This window comes from Juglans regia, chromosome 7 (genome assembly GCF_001411555.2).
Source record: "Juglans regia cultivar Chandler chromosome 7, Walnut 2.0, whole genome shotgun sequence".
Taxonomy (NCBI): Eukaryota; Viridiplantae; Streptophyta; class Magnoliopsida; order Fagales; family Juglandaceae; genus Juglans; species Juglans regia.
The window spans coordinates 47,770,763-47,785,822 of record NC_049907.1 but is presented as its reverse complement, the minus strand read 5'-3'; the positions used below and the strand labels follow the sequence as shown (position 1 = coordinate 47,785,822).

Here is a 15,060-nt window from a genome sequence, read left to right as displayed (position 1 = left end):
TATTTTAAAATTTTAAAATTTTAAAAATTAAATTATTTATTATATTTTATATAAAAATTTAAAATGATTATAATAATAAAATAAGATAAGATAAGATAAAGAAAAGAAATTAAACTTTAAATACAGACGGTAGGTTATGATTCTTGAATGATAAATCCCATTCGAATTTAAAGCAGATGGAGAGAGAGGGAAGACTTGGGGGTTAAGTTAAGAAGCATTACCAGAATAAAAAGAAAAACAAAAAAAGAAAAAGTAGTGAAGTTATGAAGCATTCTCACTACCCTCTGGGCCTCTGGCTTCGGTGTAGGGCATAGCCTCACTGATAGGCCATGTAAAAGAACCCTTCGAATCGTAACACTCACCCAAGCCCACGCGCTATGGCAGGCGGCGTAGGCGAACAGCCCCCGCCCCCTCCTCCTCCTGCAAACGCCGGCGATTTCCTACTCTCTCTCCTCCAAAACCAGCACCACCTCCAACAACAACATCAGACTCATCCACAACAGCAGCAGCATTCTCTGACCGTCGATCCTGCCGTCGCGGCTGTGGGCCCCTCCCTCCCCTTCGCTCCGCCTCCATGGCCGTCCATCTCTAATGGCCCCGATCTGCCTTATCCTCTTTTTCCTTGGCCTCAGTCTGTCTCCTCTCCCTCGGGTTTTCCTCCGAACTTCCTAGGGTTTCCGCAAAACCCTTTCCCCCCTCCTCGGAATCAGTTTCCTGGAAACCATTTCCCTGGGAATCAAATCGCGGCCAATCACATTCTCCTCGGTGAGGACTCGAGAACATTAGTGTTTCCGGGTAATGACGCTAGAGGCAGTCGTAGAATCGATAATTCTATTGGGCAGCAGAAGCATCAAGAGCCTGAGCTGAAGTTCGGCTCCTTTCCTAGCGAAATCCGGAGCACTGAGGGTTTATTAAAGGAGAATTCTGAGGGCTCTTTGGATAGTTCACAGTTCACTATTTTAAAGGAGCGAGAAGCAGGTTCAGGGAGCAGGAGCTACAATGGGTTGGATAGGAATATGGCCAATCCTCGGGCAAATTCTAAGTCAAATCAAAATTCAGACGCTCTTCGGCGTGGGAATTATATTTCTCGAGAGCAAGAGCGACGAGGGGGCGAACTAGGGAAGCAGTACCACAGTGGGAACTATAAGTCTACGCCGCCACCCCCACCGGGGTTTCCAAGCCAGCAAAGGGGAAAAGGGAATTGGGATTCTGGGAATAGGAGAGGGTTGGAGCACAATGTGGATAAGGAAAGGGCGAATCATCTTGAATTTGGTAATAGCAACGTTTTCTGGGAAGCTGAGGACGTCATGATGAGGAGATTATCAATGAAAGACGGTAAAACTCGCGGTGAAAAGTTAGGTCAATTGGTCCTTAGTGGACAGCTTGATCACCCAGGACCGCCAACGGGGAGTAACCTTCATTCCGTGTCGGCTCCGGATATTGAAGAGTCCACATCGAAGTTGCATAGTGAAATTGATCAATATGAGAATGGCAATAATTACCGAAGTCGAGATAAGTTGAAGGAGGAAAGTCATGAACTAGATGATTTTAGCGAGCAGCTTGTAGATTCATTGTTGCTCGAGGATGAGTCTGCTGGCAAGCATAGCTCAAGCCAACGGCGTATTTCTCGAGAGAAGGTGGACCTCCTTTTACTATGCTTCTGTTTCCTGCAATCCTTACATGATGCTTAAATAGGATTTAAAAATTTCGGAATTAATATTTCAAATGGATATGACATAGAAAGGACTTGCGAATACTCGAGTTTTGGTATTGTAACTTCTATAAACTTCCGGATGCAAGTTTGTGCAGTTATTAGAGATACACCACAATGATCACATTGTATATTCTCATCAGACCTCTACTTAAGGAGAGGTTTGGATTCAGAGATGAGTTAAGATGGGTTGAGATGGTTTGTAAATAGTAGAATAAAAGTTAAATTATTTATTATATTTGGTGTGAGAATTTGGAAAAATCGTTTTGAGATTTGAAAAGGTTAAATTGTTTATTATATTTTGTATAGAAATTTGAAAAAATTATAATGATGAGATGAGATGAGTTGAAGTGGGTTTTGAATCCAAACCTCTCCTAAATAAAAAATAATTTGAAGTTCTTAGTGTTGGAAAGTTAAAATTTGCATGTTAAGTTAATAAACGAAAAAAAAAGAGGTTTAAACGGGGGGACTCACTTGTATTTTTGATTATCAGGATGCCAGGAAGGATAACAGAGGGAAACAGCTACTTAGCCAAAGGATGAGAATGATGAAAAGGCAGATGCAATTACGAAGTGACATGGGCATATTTAATGAACCTTTTCTTGCAATTTATGAGTCCCTAATACCTGCGGAGGAAGAGAAGGCAAAGCAGAAGCAATTGTTACAATTATTGGAGAGACTGGTTTGCAAAGAATGGCCTAAAGCTCGGATTTATCTTTATGGATCATGTGCAAACTCGTTCGGAGTTTCTAAAAGTGATATTGATGTTTGTCTTGCAATTGAATACACAGATACTGATAAGTCTGAGATCTTACTGAGGTTGGCCGACATTTTACAGTCAGATAATCTCCAGAATGTGCAGGTATAACAGATTGCTCTGTTGTTCTGATTATCAAAGAGTAGGCACGTAGTTTGCTAAACCGAAACTGTTTGCAGGCGTGTTTATCATATATTTGGTGTTGCATTTGCTGAACAGTTTAGATAACGTAGATAAAAAGAAAAGGCTGCTATATATATTGGCCTTGATTTTAAACTTTAGATGAATTTTTTTATAAGAGAATTTATTAAATGACATAATTAGGCATAGCCCAAAGTACACAAGGAGTATATACGAGAAAACACCTAACTACAAGCTAGGAGCTGGAAAGAGCAGCATAGAAATAATGAAAACTAATCCCATCCAATACAATAGCCGATGCCCAAGGTAACAATGTATGGTAAAAAATCTCTAATCCCTCACAACGAATGTGCTCTATTTTCAAAACAACGTCCATTCCTCTCATTCCATATACACCACATAAGACATAATGGCACCATTTTTCCACACAGCTGCGAGATGGTCCACTGAATCACCATTCCTTTTGCACATAAAGCACCAATCCATTAAACTTAGATGATGGAAAATGACTGCATGCTTGGTAGAAAAATCTGAATTAAATATCACCTTCTTAGTATAAATAATTCATGCCGTATTTTGTGGTTCATCTTGTAGCTGAGGGGAACATGAGGGAAAGTTATGACTTATTTTCTTATACTAGGATTGTATTCGGCTCAGAAATTCAGTCTTAATTCTGTTTTGGGTTTACCTTCATGAATTTGCTTGGAAAACAACTTCATAATCGAGTGGATAAAAGCAAGTGGTTTGAATTAGACAGGCATTTGGTAGAGTTTATTTGCCATGTGGGCTGCAATTCGTCTGATACATTTTCTTGCTGTGGTTTTTATTGTATGCCTATCATTTCTATTGACCAACTTAATTTTAAATTAATGGTAAATTGAAAAAATCTCTCTAAATTACGACCTCATTATAAAACAGATCTCCAAATATGACGTGATAATCCACTCCTTAAATCGAAATTTCTATCAGAATTTGCCCCCAGGTCAGATTAGGAAGTTAAATTGGATGGTGTAATGATGATATCACTCTAATTTATTACATAAATAACATAATTTACCTCCACTTTTTTAAGTTCCACAGCCAAGCCACCCGTTTTTTTTTTTTTAAATAAAGCTCACATCTATTATTTTTATTACAAAAAGAGGGTAATATCATCCACTATAACTTCCCAATCGAAGCCCGGGGCAATTTGTAATAAAAAATTGATTTTTGGGGTGAGTTGTCACAAATCGTAGTTCAAAAGTTTATTGGAGAATGAGGTTGGAGGTTGGAGTTTGGAGCTTTTTTTTATTTACCCTTAAATCAATTCCTCTGCACATGCACATGCACATGCACATGCGCATGCACACACACATGCATACATACATATCTACACATTCGTATTTATGTGAGTATCTTGTTTTTATAATATATATTAGCAAAAGGCTATTCATAAAAAAAATATTAGCCAAAGCCATTGAAGACTCAAGGTGTATTCTTTTTTATTGTAACGCCTCAATGGAAAGTCCAAGCCACATTGCCTATACTTCAAAAGGACTAGTCGATAATACAATTGGAGCCCCATTGGAACCTTAAAAAGAACAAGAACTCCTTCCCAAGCAATGTGGTATCATAAACCTTCAAAACAATAAAATCCATGCCTAGACTCATACATTTGGTATAGTCGAGGCAGATCTGATCAATTATGCCCATGTTTCACATGCGGTCATATAGAGCTGCATGTTATTGTATTATATTGCAGTTGCTTGGGTAAAGAGTATCCTATCCCAGGCTTAGACAATACCTGGATTGAATTATATATAAGAAAGGTTGATTTACTTTATAGTTGGTAGTAAGTGATCGGTGGTGAAAAGGATGATTAACAAAAACAAATTAGTGATGGTTAATTGTGACTGACAAGCTTAAGAGGGGTAGTTGGCCATTGATGGTTTACTTGATTGGCTGGTGTTGACTGCCAAAATGGACAGTAGGAATCTTGAGATTGTTGCTGTGGATGGCAAGGTGATGATGCAATTTTAAGACAAACTGACAGAAATCAATAATATCACTGTCGGTGGTATCTAATGATACTCCTCTTCTATTGTCTTGAACTTGTACAAAAGAATCCAAAGGGGTTGTTATAACTTATATCCTATCCAAAATGGTCATGCCAGATATTGTCTATGAATAACTTTTTCTAATCCAGTTTCTATATGTGTTGCACCAATTGCAACCTATATAAGGTGTTAACGGCATGGATTTTTGTGGAACGTGGAAGGTGCTGCTTTTATAAATTAGGAATCTGTTCTCTACTGAGGGTGTTGATAAATCCCTCATTCTGAGGGCTTTTGAGCTGGGTTGCAACAATTGAGTTTTCTTCATTTGGAAGTTTTTGGATGAACCCATTAGGCCTTGACACCTTCTCATTATGCGTATATGCAGAGTGCATTGGAATATATGGGCTTTATCTCACCAATAAAGTGACTCCTTAGTGCCCTGTGTTAGTCATTATCTGAATTTTCTTTTTTATTTTGAAAAATGATTTATTCTTGGGTTCAAGCTGATGTCCTGTTGCTTTTCCAAAATAAGATTTGTGCTCCTACTTTAGTGATTTCAGATTGCATGTCCTTATATTGGGCAGTGATAAGTTGTGTGTAATGTTTTATGCTATTATCCCAAAAAGACTCTTCTTCATCGTGACCCTTTCCATCTCAATTTGATTGTAAAGGCTTTTACTCTAACTTGGATGATACCTCTGAGTAAGGTTAGCAAGTACAAAATGCTCTAGAAAAGCATACCGTAAGAATGTCAGCCCAAGCATACTCTAGCTTGGATGATACCTCATTTGTAGGTGCATGCATAATACAACATTATTTCATTTGCTTTGGATTGAAAAAAATTTCCTTGTGGGTCCTTGATTCAAGTTTTGTTTACAGGCGCTGACACGTGCTAGGGTCCCCATAGTAAAGCTTATGGATCCAATGACTGGACTTTCCTGTGACATATGCATTAACAATGTTTTGGCCGTCATAAATACTAAGCTTCTACGAGATTACGCTCAAATAGATGCGAGATTACGGCAGTTGGCTTTTATTGTAAAACATTGGGCCAAGTCAAGAGGAGTCAATGAAACTTACCAAGGAACTCTGTCTAGCTATGCGTAAGTTAGCTTTTTAGGATTCACATGTATTCTGAAACTTGCAGTTTAAAAATTGAGCAACCTTTGCTAGTGATGTTGATCACGAGGTGGCTTGACCCTTTCAAATATGAAATAAAAAAGCATAAGAACTTACCTAATAGGTGGAATATACATTATTGATGGCAATAACCTAATAGTGTGCCCTTTATTATAATTTTTTAACTACTGTTACTGCTTCCTTTTCAGGTATGTCATAATGTGCATACATTTCTTACAACAGCGCAGGCCTGCCATCCTTCCCTGCTTACAGGTTTGTATTTATAATGAACGCTATCCTGTCGGGACTATATTGTAGTAAAACTAAACTTTTTGCTATGTATGAGCTTTTACTTTTTAGTTTTGATTATTAAATGTTTTTTTGTAGAGTAGCACAGTTGTTTTTTGCGAACCTTAGTTGCCACATCATTTTGTACATTTTTTTTTTTTTTTTTATATTGTAAGTGTTTTTTGTTTTACATATTATATTTTAGGCTTTTATGTGATAGGGAGTGGTTTTGGAGCACTTTTTTTTTTTTTTTTGCTTAGTTATATAGCTTTCTACTGCCTTGAATTCCAGTTCATAGACTAGAACGTAGCAGACATCTGACATGTTTACTCTTCCTTTGTTTGACTTAGGCCTCGTTTATTTTCAGAGATGAGATGAGATGAGTTGAAATAAAAGTTGAAAGTTGAATAAAATATTGTTAGAATATATTTTTTTAATATTATTTTTGTTTTGAGACTTAAAAAAATTGAATTGTTTATTTTATTTTGTATGAGAATTTGGTAAAGTTGTAATGATTAGATGAGATAGATGAGTTGAGAAATTTTCTGAACACAAATGAGATCTCTGCCATGGACTTAGCATTCTCTAATTTAATGTTATATTTTCTGGTTTATTCACTCAGGAAATGGAGACTACATACTCTGTGACCGTAGATGATGTCGAATGTGCTTTCTTTGATCAAGTTGAAAAACTACACAATTTTGGATCGCGTAACAAGGAAACTATTGCTCAGCTGGTGTGGGCGTTTTTCAATTATTGGGCATATCGTCATGATTATGCAAATTCTGTCATATCTGTTCGTACAGGAAGCATAATCAGGTTAGATATAAGATACGGTTGCTTTATTAGAATTCTCTTACACTCAAATATGCAGATATACTTATCAGATATACTTAATGTTATATTTTGTTGATGGGACGATCTGTATAGAAGATAATTGATTAGAAGCTGAAGTTTTTGAAATGGCTTGTTAAATACTTGCATTTGAATCTTAAAGATGTCCAATTTCATGCAAATTGAAACATTAGCTGCGACTAATCCTGTCAGTGATCAAGTGTTCTCAATGTGTTGACATGTTTAGCAAGCAAGAAAAAGACTGGACACGTAGGATTGGGAATGATCGTCATTTGATATGCATAGAGGATCCATTTGAGGTATCTCACGACCTTGGTCGAGTGGTGGACAAGCACAGCATAAAAGTTCTGAGGGAGGAGTTCGAACGTGCAGCCGACATCATGCAGTATGATCCAAATCCTTGTGTGAAGCTCTTTGAACCCTACCTTCATAGTTGACTTGTCTTTTACTTGTAGATGTAATCATGGTAAAGCAAACAGTGTGTAAAGTCCCGAATCTTCCTCAATTTGGTCCTCACATTATGTCCATAGATGTATCTAGTCGGTTAGGCTTTTATTTAAATGTCTAAAGCTGTAGAGAACTTTGGATTTATAGACCTCTGATCTTGATCCTTCATTTCAAGATGAGAGATGATTGAGTGAACTGCTTTACCTTATTTTCCCCCCTTTGGGGGTGAGTTGAGGGGTATTCAACTCAATTCTCTGTGCTTGCAGCCGCATCTGCTGTTAAGTATGTTTTTAACTTTTATTAATCACTGCACATCGTGGTGCAAATTGATGTGTAATTTGTTATTCTTTTTGGAATACCTAGACTTGTTTGGTGATTTGGCTCTGCAGCATTTTAAGTTCCACAGGAAATGGTACTTGCCGAATGCTGCCCCTTGATTTATTTCTAGTTTCTTATTTAATTTCTATTCACCAAAATGATATCCCAGAATGTGCAAAAACACTAGGACTTGTTTGGATGATGAGGTGAGAATAGATGATTTATGAATAGTAATTTAATGGTTTATAAATAGTAATGAAATAATTTGAGTTAAGATGTTTATGGGGTTTTGAGAAAGGTTTTAAGAAGGGAAAGATAAAAAGTTGAATAAAAATACTATAAAGTTAAAATATTAAAATATAATTTTTGTTTTGAGATATGAAAAAGTTAAATTGTTTTTTGTATTTTGTTTGAAAATTTAGAAATGTTGCAATGATTAGATGAAAAAGTTTAGATTTAAAATTGAAAAGTGTTTATGTTTGTAGTAATTGAATATTGAGATAGACGAGATGAGAGTATATTGCTATCCAAACAGGCCTAAAGGTTTTCGAAACCTAAAAATTACATCATTAAGGACCTTTCCATTGTGCTGCACAACTCTTACTGTTGCGTGCCCGTTAGTGTAAATTGATTTTTTATTTAAAAATATTTTTTAAACATATTTAAATATTTTAAAAAATACACAAATTTACTAGTAGTAATTTTTATAAATATTTAAAAAGAAATTAAAATGTATTAGCGGTCAAACTCAAGGTATAATCTGCACTTCTAAGAGTGGTTTGTATAGTGAGTTGAAATGAAAGTTGAATAAAATATTATTAGAATATTATATTTTAATATTATTTATATTTTGAGATTTGAAAATGTTGAATTGTTTATTATATTTTGAGTGAGAATTTAAAAAAGTTATAATGACTAAATGAGATGAGATGAAATATTTTTGTATCCAAATGAGACCTTAAATGTTTGGATGAGTTTCCTTCTCCTAGTCTTACTATTTTTTTTCATTTTAAATCTCCTAACTTTCACGTGCAAATGGTTTCTTTATTTAAAGAAACCTTCCAAAATCTATCTAAAGTATTCAGAATAACATCATAAATAATGACGTGGATTTATAATTTTATAGTACTAGTATGAATTTAACAACAATATAGTGAGATAGTTGATGTGGTTGTTTCATAAAAGTAGAGTTTTGTGCTTTGAAAATTTTATGGGATATAGATTAGCCGCAAGAATTAAGAAAATTTATTAAAATAACAAAAAGGTTACTCTTCAACTAAGGCACTGTTTGGAATTGAGAATAACTCAGTTTATTTTATTTTTAAGATAAATTTAACATCCAACATCTAATTTTCAAATCATTAAACTCATCTCAACTCAAAACTTTTTTATCACGTAGGACTTACAACATTTTTCAACTCAATACATTTTTATACGTGAGACGCATAATCTTTATCAACTTTTCATAAATACATCTAAATTAATCTTAACATCCAAATATATCTAAATTCATTTTAGATAGGCTACACAAAACTCACTCCACTATCTTAATTTACTATTATTTATAAAAAAATTTAACTCATTTTAACTCAACTCAACTCAATATTCAAACGAGGCTTAAGTTAGCATGCCTATAGACATTATCTAGTAAACAGAACAACCTCTAAAAAAAAATGTGAGCATTAATGTTTTGAGTAAAGAGAGAAACCAAGAGCTATTTATATAAGTTAATCAAATTTTCTTTAAGAAAAATAAAAAATGATCCAAAAGTGATAAAAGTGTTATATTTTTATATAATGGAATAAAAAAAATAAGATGAAGGTGAAGTATGTAACATAATTCAATAAAACTAATTATTCAATTAAAACAGTAGTTTCTGCTAACACAGAGAAGTATGGCTCTTTTAGAGCATTAGTATTGACTTCATCAAAATTATATTTAAAATTTGATGAAAAGTATATGTTTTCTATAAATTTAAAACATTCATATCCATAATTTCACATTAGATTAGCCATTGTATTCATCAAAATATAATATAATATTATTTTTTTAATAATAATAATTTTTAATTTTTTTTTTCATATTTTATAATTATACTAACTATATGTACATTAATAATTTAATTTGATACTTAAATTATTGTTTCCAAACTAATTTTTTTTCTCAACCTAATTACTCAATAAACACATTTCACAAACTAATTTTCAAATCTAAACTAGTAGTCTGCTGTATTTTGTAATAAAATAATAAGATAGACTCATGAATAGTGAGTCTTTAAATATGAAGATGAAACTAAATTTCGAATAGCTCAAAGCTTGAGATTTCAGCTTTACCGAATCCAATGACAACGGTTTCACTCCCAATCCATTTAAATTTTAGACTTTTCTTCATTTTACCGAAGCCGCTGTCAATGCTCTTAGGCAATATAATAACAAGGGCGAGAATTTGTTAGATTGAAGACAGAACAAACAAAAGCGTCATATTTTGTTGGAAAATGCTTGGTGATCCCAAGTGACCCATTTTGTCTTTATTTATTTATTTATTATTATTTATTTAATGATTAAAAAAGTATTTTTTAATTTTTTTTTTAAATATTTAAGGAAGTTTAAAAAATGTTTGGAGAGGTAAAAAAAAAAAAAAAAGCATTTTGCGCTATCAGTACAATGGAGAGGTTAATTTTGTCGGGCTAGCATTGTCATATTTTGTTTGTCCATAACTTTCGGGTTGAGAAAAGGTAACCCATAGATCATCTGATATTAAACTATCAAACAAATGTGAAGATCGTGATTTTTCTCCTCCCAGAATTCTGATCACCTACGTACCTTTGGACTTCAGTTGTAAACCCGAGGAACATCAATGGCAGCTCATGATAATCGTCAAGTAAATCATGAAGAGCTCCCACAAATCATGAAGGCATAAGGCCTCGTCTCCAAATCATGGGAGAACCAGATTCAAAAACCCCCACTCTTTAATCAAATGTCTTGTAATATAGAGTTTTATTAATCTATTTGTGGCGGCAGCTTTTTTCACAAAACGAAATAATACTCAAATTAGTAGTTTATCTAAAAGGTAATCACCTGAATAACACCCGTTTAGATATAAAAATAATTTAATCTCATCTTATTATTATAATTTTTTTAAATTTTTATACAAAATATAATACATAATTTAATTTTTTTAAAATTTAAAATAATAATAATATTAAAAAATAATATACTAATAATATTTTATCAAATTTTAAATCATCTCCTCACCTAAAAACGAAACCTAAAATATATAAACCGGAGAGAGAGATTGCGACAACCATTCTAGTACATAAATGACTTCAAATTAATGGATGTATGAAATGTTTTGACTCGAAATTAAAAAGTAATAATCGTCAGAGCAACTTTAAGATAATGAAATGATAGAGACGAGGATTTACATTTTGTAAAGAATAATGCTACTCTCATCACTCTTGGTCTCGCTCCCGGTTCCGTTATATTTTTTTTAATTTTTTTAATATATATTTTTTTTTACTTAATGATTAAGTAAGTGTTTTTTAATGATATTATAATTTTTTATTTTTTTAAAATATTTTATAGTGTTAAAAAAATACATGTATAAAAAAATAAAATAAAAAAACACTATATTTTACATTGAGCGGGACCGGGAGCGGGGGCTGTAGAGGCGTCCTTTTGTAAACGATGGATCGAGACTGATACCGTTGAAAAACTGTTAGCAGTTGACTTCTATTTTGGAGGTACTGTATATTATCAAGTTCCTCTCGTATTTTGTTTTGCACATCATCAAAAGTGTGGATTAAATTTTTTTTTTTTTTAAAAAAGAAAACCGATAAAGGCAGTTGACGTCATGTAATTTCTTTTTCTGACTGGGGAAATGCTATGCATCAGCCCCACACCAGTACACACTTCACATTATTTTTTTTTTTTTACACTCAATAAGTTGAGTGTGTGCTGGTGTGGGGTTGATACAAATATTTTTCTTTCTGACAATCGACAAAACAAGAAATATCAAATAAGGTATAAATTACTTAAAAAATTCTATACACCGTATTCCGTCTTATTTTCTTCCCACCGTACGTTCATATATAATAAATTTTATTTGTAATCTTAAGTAAGAGATTGTTTGGTTCCGTTTAGTTGATTAATTCATCTTAATTCATCTTAATTTATTATTATAATTTTTTTAAATTCTAACATAAAATATAATAAACAATTTAATTTTTTTAAATCATAAAATAATAATAATATTAAAAAATAATATTTTAACAATATTTTATTATTTCAATTCAATTCACTTTAATATTCAAACACAACTTTTATGTAATCTTATTAATAAATAAAGTAAAAATATATATATATATATTAATTTAAAAAAAATATTATTATAATTTTAAAATTTTTTTTAAACATATAACATAACGTGCATATGTGTCCCCAAATAGGACTGTACGTAGACTACTCCAGATTTTTACGCTTTTCATTTTCCTTCAGTTTGGCTTCTCGTACTCTCCAAAACCCCAACAATGGCTGCAACTCCCCCACCTGTTGAAAATCGATCCCAACCTCTACCGCAAGTCATAGTCCCGATACCACCAACTGTTTTAAATTTTTTCGGGGACACTTTCTCGAAAAAGTTTGAGCTTCTCAAAGCATGGGAATCCCCGCTCCCTCTCGACCAATTCTTGGCCGCCCATGCACAGTCAGTCCAGGCCATGCTATGCTCCAGCACCGGCCCTCGAATAGTCCCCGAGATCTTACGGCTCCTGCCTTCGCTCAGGCTCGTCGTTACCACCAGCACCGGCCTCAACCACATCGATCTGAGCGAGTGCCGGCGCCTTGGAATCGCTGTAGCCGATGCTGGAGAAGTGTTCTCTGAGGATGTTGCGGACATGGCGGTGGGGCTGTTGATTGATTTACTGAGAAAGGTTTCGGCCGCTGATCGGTATGTGAGACAAGGTCTTTGGGCTGCTAAGGGGGATTACCCACTTGGGTCTAAGGTATTATTCTCTAACTTTATTCTATATGCTTTCTTCAGTTTTCTCTTCCAATTATCATGTTTAATGTGATGCTTATGATGTTAAATCTATCAGCCTGCAATTGAATGTCTTTATTTATGTTTCTGATTCTGTCTAATGCTCTCCAAAAAAAAAACAGTGCTTTATTTTTCATATGTACTCTTGTGAGATGAATAAGTGATATCCTGAGCTCTTGGTAAGGTATTAATGACATCCTATGCTCCGTTGATGAGTGCTAATTACAGTTAGGAGGCAAGCAAATTGGGATTGTTGGATTGGGAAGCATTGGCTTCCTCGTAGCCAAAAGGCTTGAGGCATTTGGTTGCAGCATCTTATACAACTCGAGGAAGAGGAAGGACTTTGTGTCTTACCCTTTCTATACAAATATCTGTGAACTTGCGGCTAAAAGCGATGCCCTAATTATATGTTGTGGATTGAATGAACAAACTCGGCACATGATCAATAGGGGAGTTTTACTGGCATTGGGGAAGGAAGGAGTCATCATCAATATCGGACGAGGGCCTATTATCGATGAGAAGGACCTGGTACAGTGTTTGGTGCAAGGAGAGATTGGAGGCGCTGGTTTGGATGTGTTCGAGAATGAGCCTAGTGTTCCCAAAGAGCTCTTTGATTTGGATAATGTCGTGTTGTCGCCGCATTCGGCTGTATATACACCCGAATCTTTCAAGGTTTTATGTGACATAATGATTGGGAATTTGGAAGCTTTCTTTTCAGACAAACCCTTGCTCTCTCCAGTCATGTATGAATGAGTTGTGGTTTTATTTGCAGGTGAGTTTTTCCCATCTTTTTCTGAGTTAGTGATCTTGTGGATGCAAGTGCATTATTTTATTTTTTTCGTGCATTGTACCAACTCTCAACATTAATCATCTTTCACTGGCACCCCTAAGTTTTCTCATTTTCCATTTTCACGCAACATGTCATATTTGGTGCAGAGCTTTTTCTTACAAAATTACTTGTTCTGTTTTTAGGTCATCAAATCAGTTGCTGCAGTTCACATAATTTGTTTTATCTTGTCATTCTTCTGCACCCTGATGTTGCAAAATGGAACCCAGATTTTAAGTAAGTTTGATTCCTTTTTGTCCTGATTGCTACTTTTCTCACTGGATGCTGAATATAAGGATTGGTGTAGTCAATGTTATGACTAAGATGATGAGCTACTCTGCTCCTAGCCTCCTATGATTATGAGCATTGGGCACAAGTTCTGGCCATCTATAATATATGAGTACTGCTGCTACATCAAAGGATTTACACAAAATAATTTTATAATCTGACGTAATTTTATTTGATTTGTTAGGTTTATTTTACAAATAAAAATAATTTTATAATCTGACTAATCATATTAAATCACATCAATTTGTTAGATTATTTTTGTGTAATTCATTTGTAGCTAGAGTATTTTCAATAATATATTGGGCAAACTGCGCTGACGTTGGTGTGTGTCTAGTGCGCCTCCATCAAAAGAATTATTTGAATTGTATATGGGCAATTATTGTTCTATGGACAGCTAATTAATTCGATATTAGAAGATATAGAGGTGTACAAAAATCGTTAAAACCGGCCGTAACCGCCTCAAATGGGCCGCCAGAGCACAGATCCGGCCGAAATCAGCATAGAACCGGTCGGTCGACAATAGAATTATGTCAAAACTATCATCGGCCGGTTCAGTCCCAGTTCGAAGCTGGACCGGACTGCTAAGCCAACCGATTATATAAATTATATATATATTTATATATTTTAGATAAAACGACGCCGTTTTACTTACACGTATTGGTTAGAAAAAAAAAATAGAATGAAACGATGCCTTCTCTCTCATATCTCTAACACGTAGTGGTTATCAGTTCGGTTTTGATTTTGGACCAAAACCGAATTGAAACCATCGGAATAAGAATGATTGTTTCTACAAGGTGGAATTCATCTTTCTCTCTCATATCTCTAACACTTAACGTTGATGGCCGCAAATGGACATAGAAGGGATTGGAAAAGCACTACAATTATTTTTGCATATCTAAATCATGCATAGTTTGGTGAACTTTTAGGTCTGGCTTGATTTCATAAACATTTCAAATAATCTCATCTCATCTTATCTCAACATCTAAACATCATTCAAACATAATCATTTTTCAATTTTAAATTTTTAAATTTTTCATCTAATCATTACCTAATCATTATAATTTTTTTTTTTAATTTCCAAATAAAACACAAAAAATTATTCAACTTTTTCAAATTTCACAAGAAAATTATATTAAAAATTTATATTTTATCCCTCTTTTAATTTTATCATTTCTTTATTTAATTTTTTCACTCTCCTTTCCTAGAAGTCTATAAAAATCTTAATTCAAACTATTTT

General features: G+C 34.0%; 2 protein-coding genes across 2 annotated transcripts; both read left to right on the top strand.

The window, feature by feature from the left end:
• Positions 1 to 205: 205 nt before the first annotated feature.
• On the top strand, positions 206 to 7,709 carry LOC108981830 (UTP:RNA uridylyltransferase 1-like). The gene is made up of 6 exons (XM_018953079.2): positions 206 to 1,637; positions 2,205 to 2,573; positions 5,525 to 5,748; positions 5,974 to 6,037; positions 6,675 to 6,871; positions 7,134 to 7,709. Exons 1-6 carry the CDS (start codon positions 378 to 380, stop codon positions 7,342 to 7,344), a joined length of 2,325 nt encoding a protein of 774 aa, XP_018808624.2. The 5' UTR covers positions 206 to 377; the 3' UTR covers positions 7,345 to 7,709.
• Positions 7,710 to 12,136: 4,427 nt separating this feature from the next.
• LOC108981831 (glyoxylate/hydroxypyruvate reductase HPR3-like) lies at positions 12,137 to 13,977 on the top strand. Its single transcript, XM_018953081.2, has 3 exons — positions 12,137 to 12,674; positions 12,938 to 13,481; positions 13,682 to 13,977. Exons 1-2 carry the CDS (start codon positions 12,201 to 12,203, stop codon positions 13,460 to 13,462), a joined length of 999 nt encoding a protein of 332 aa, XP_018808626.1. The 5' UTR covers positions 12,137 to 12,200; the 3' UTR covers positions 13,463 to 13,481; positions 13,682 to 13,977.
• Positions 13,978 to 15,060: the final 1,083 nt, after the last annotated feature.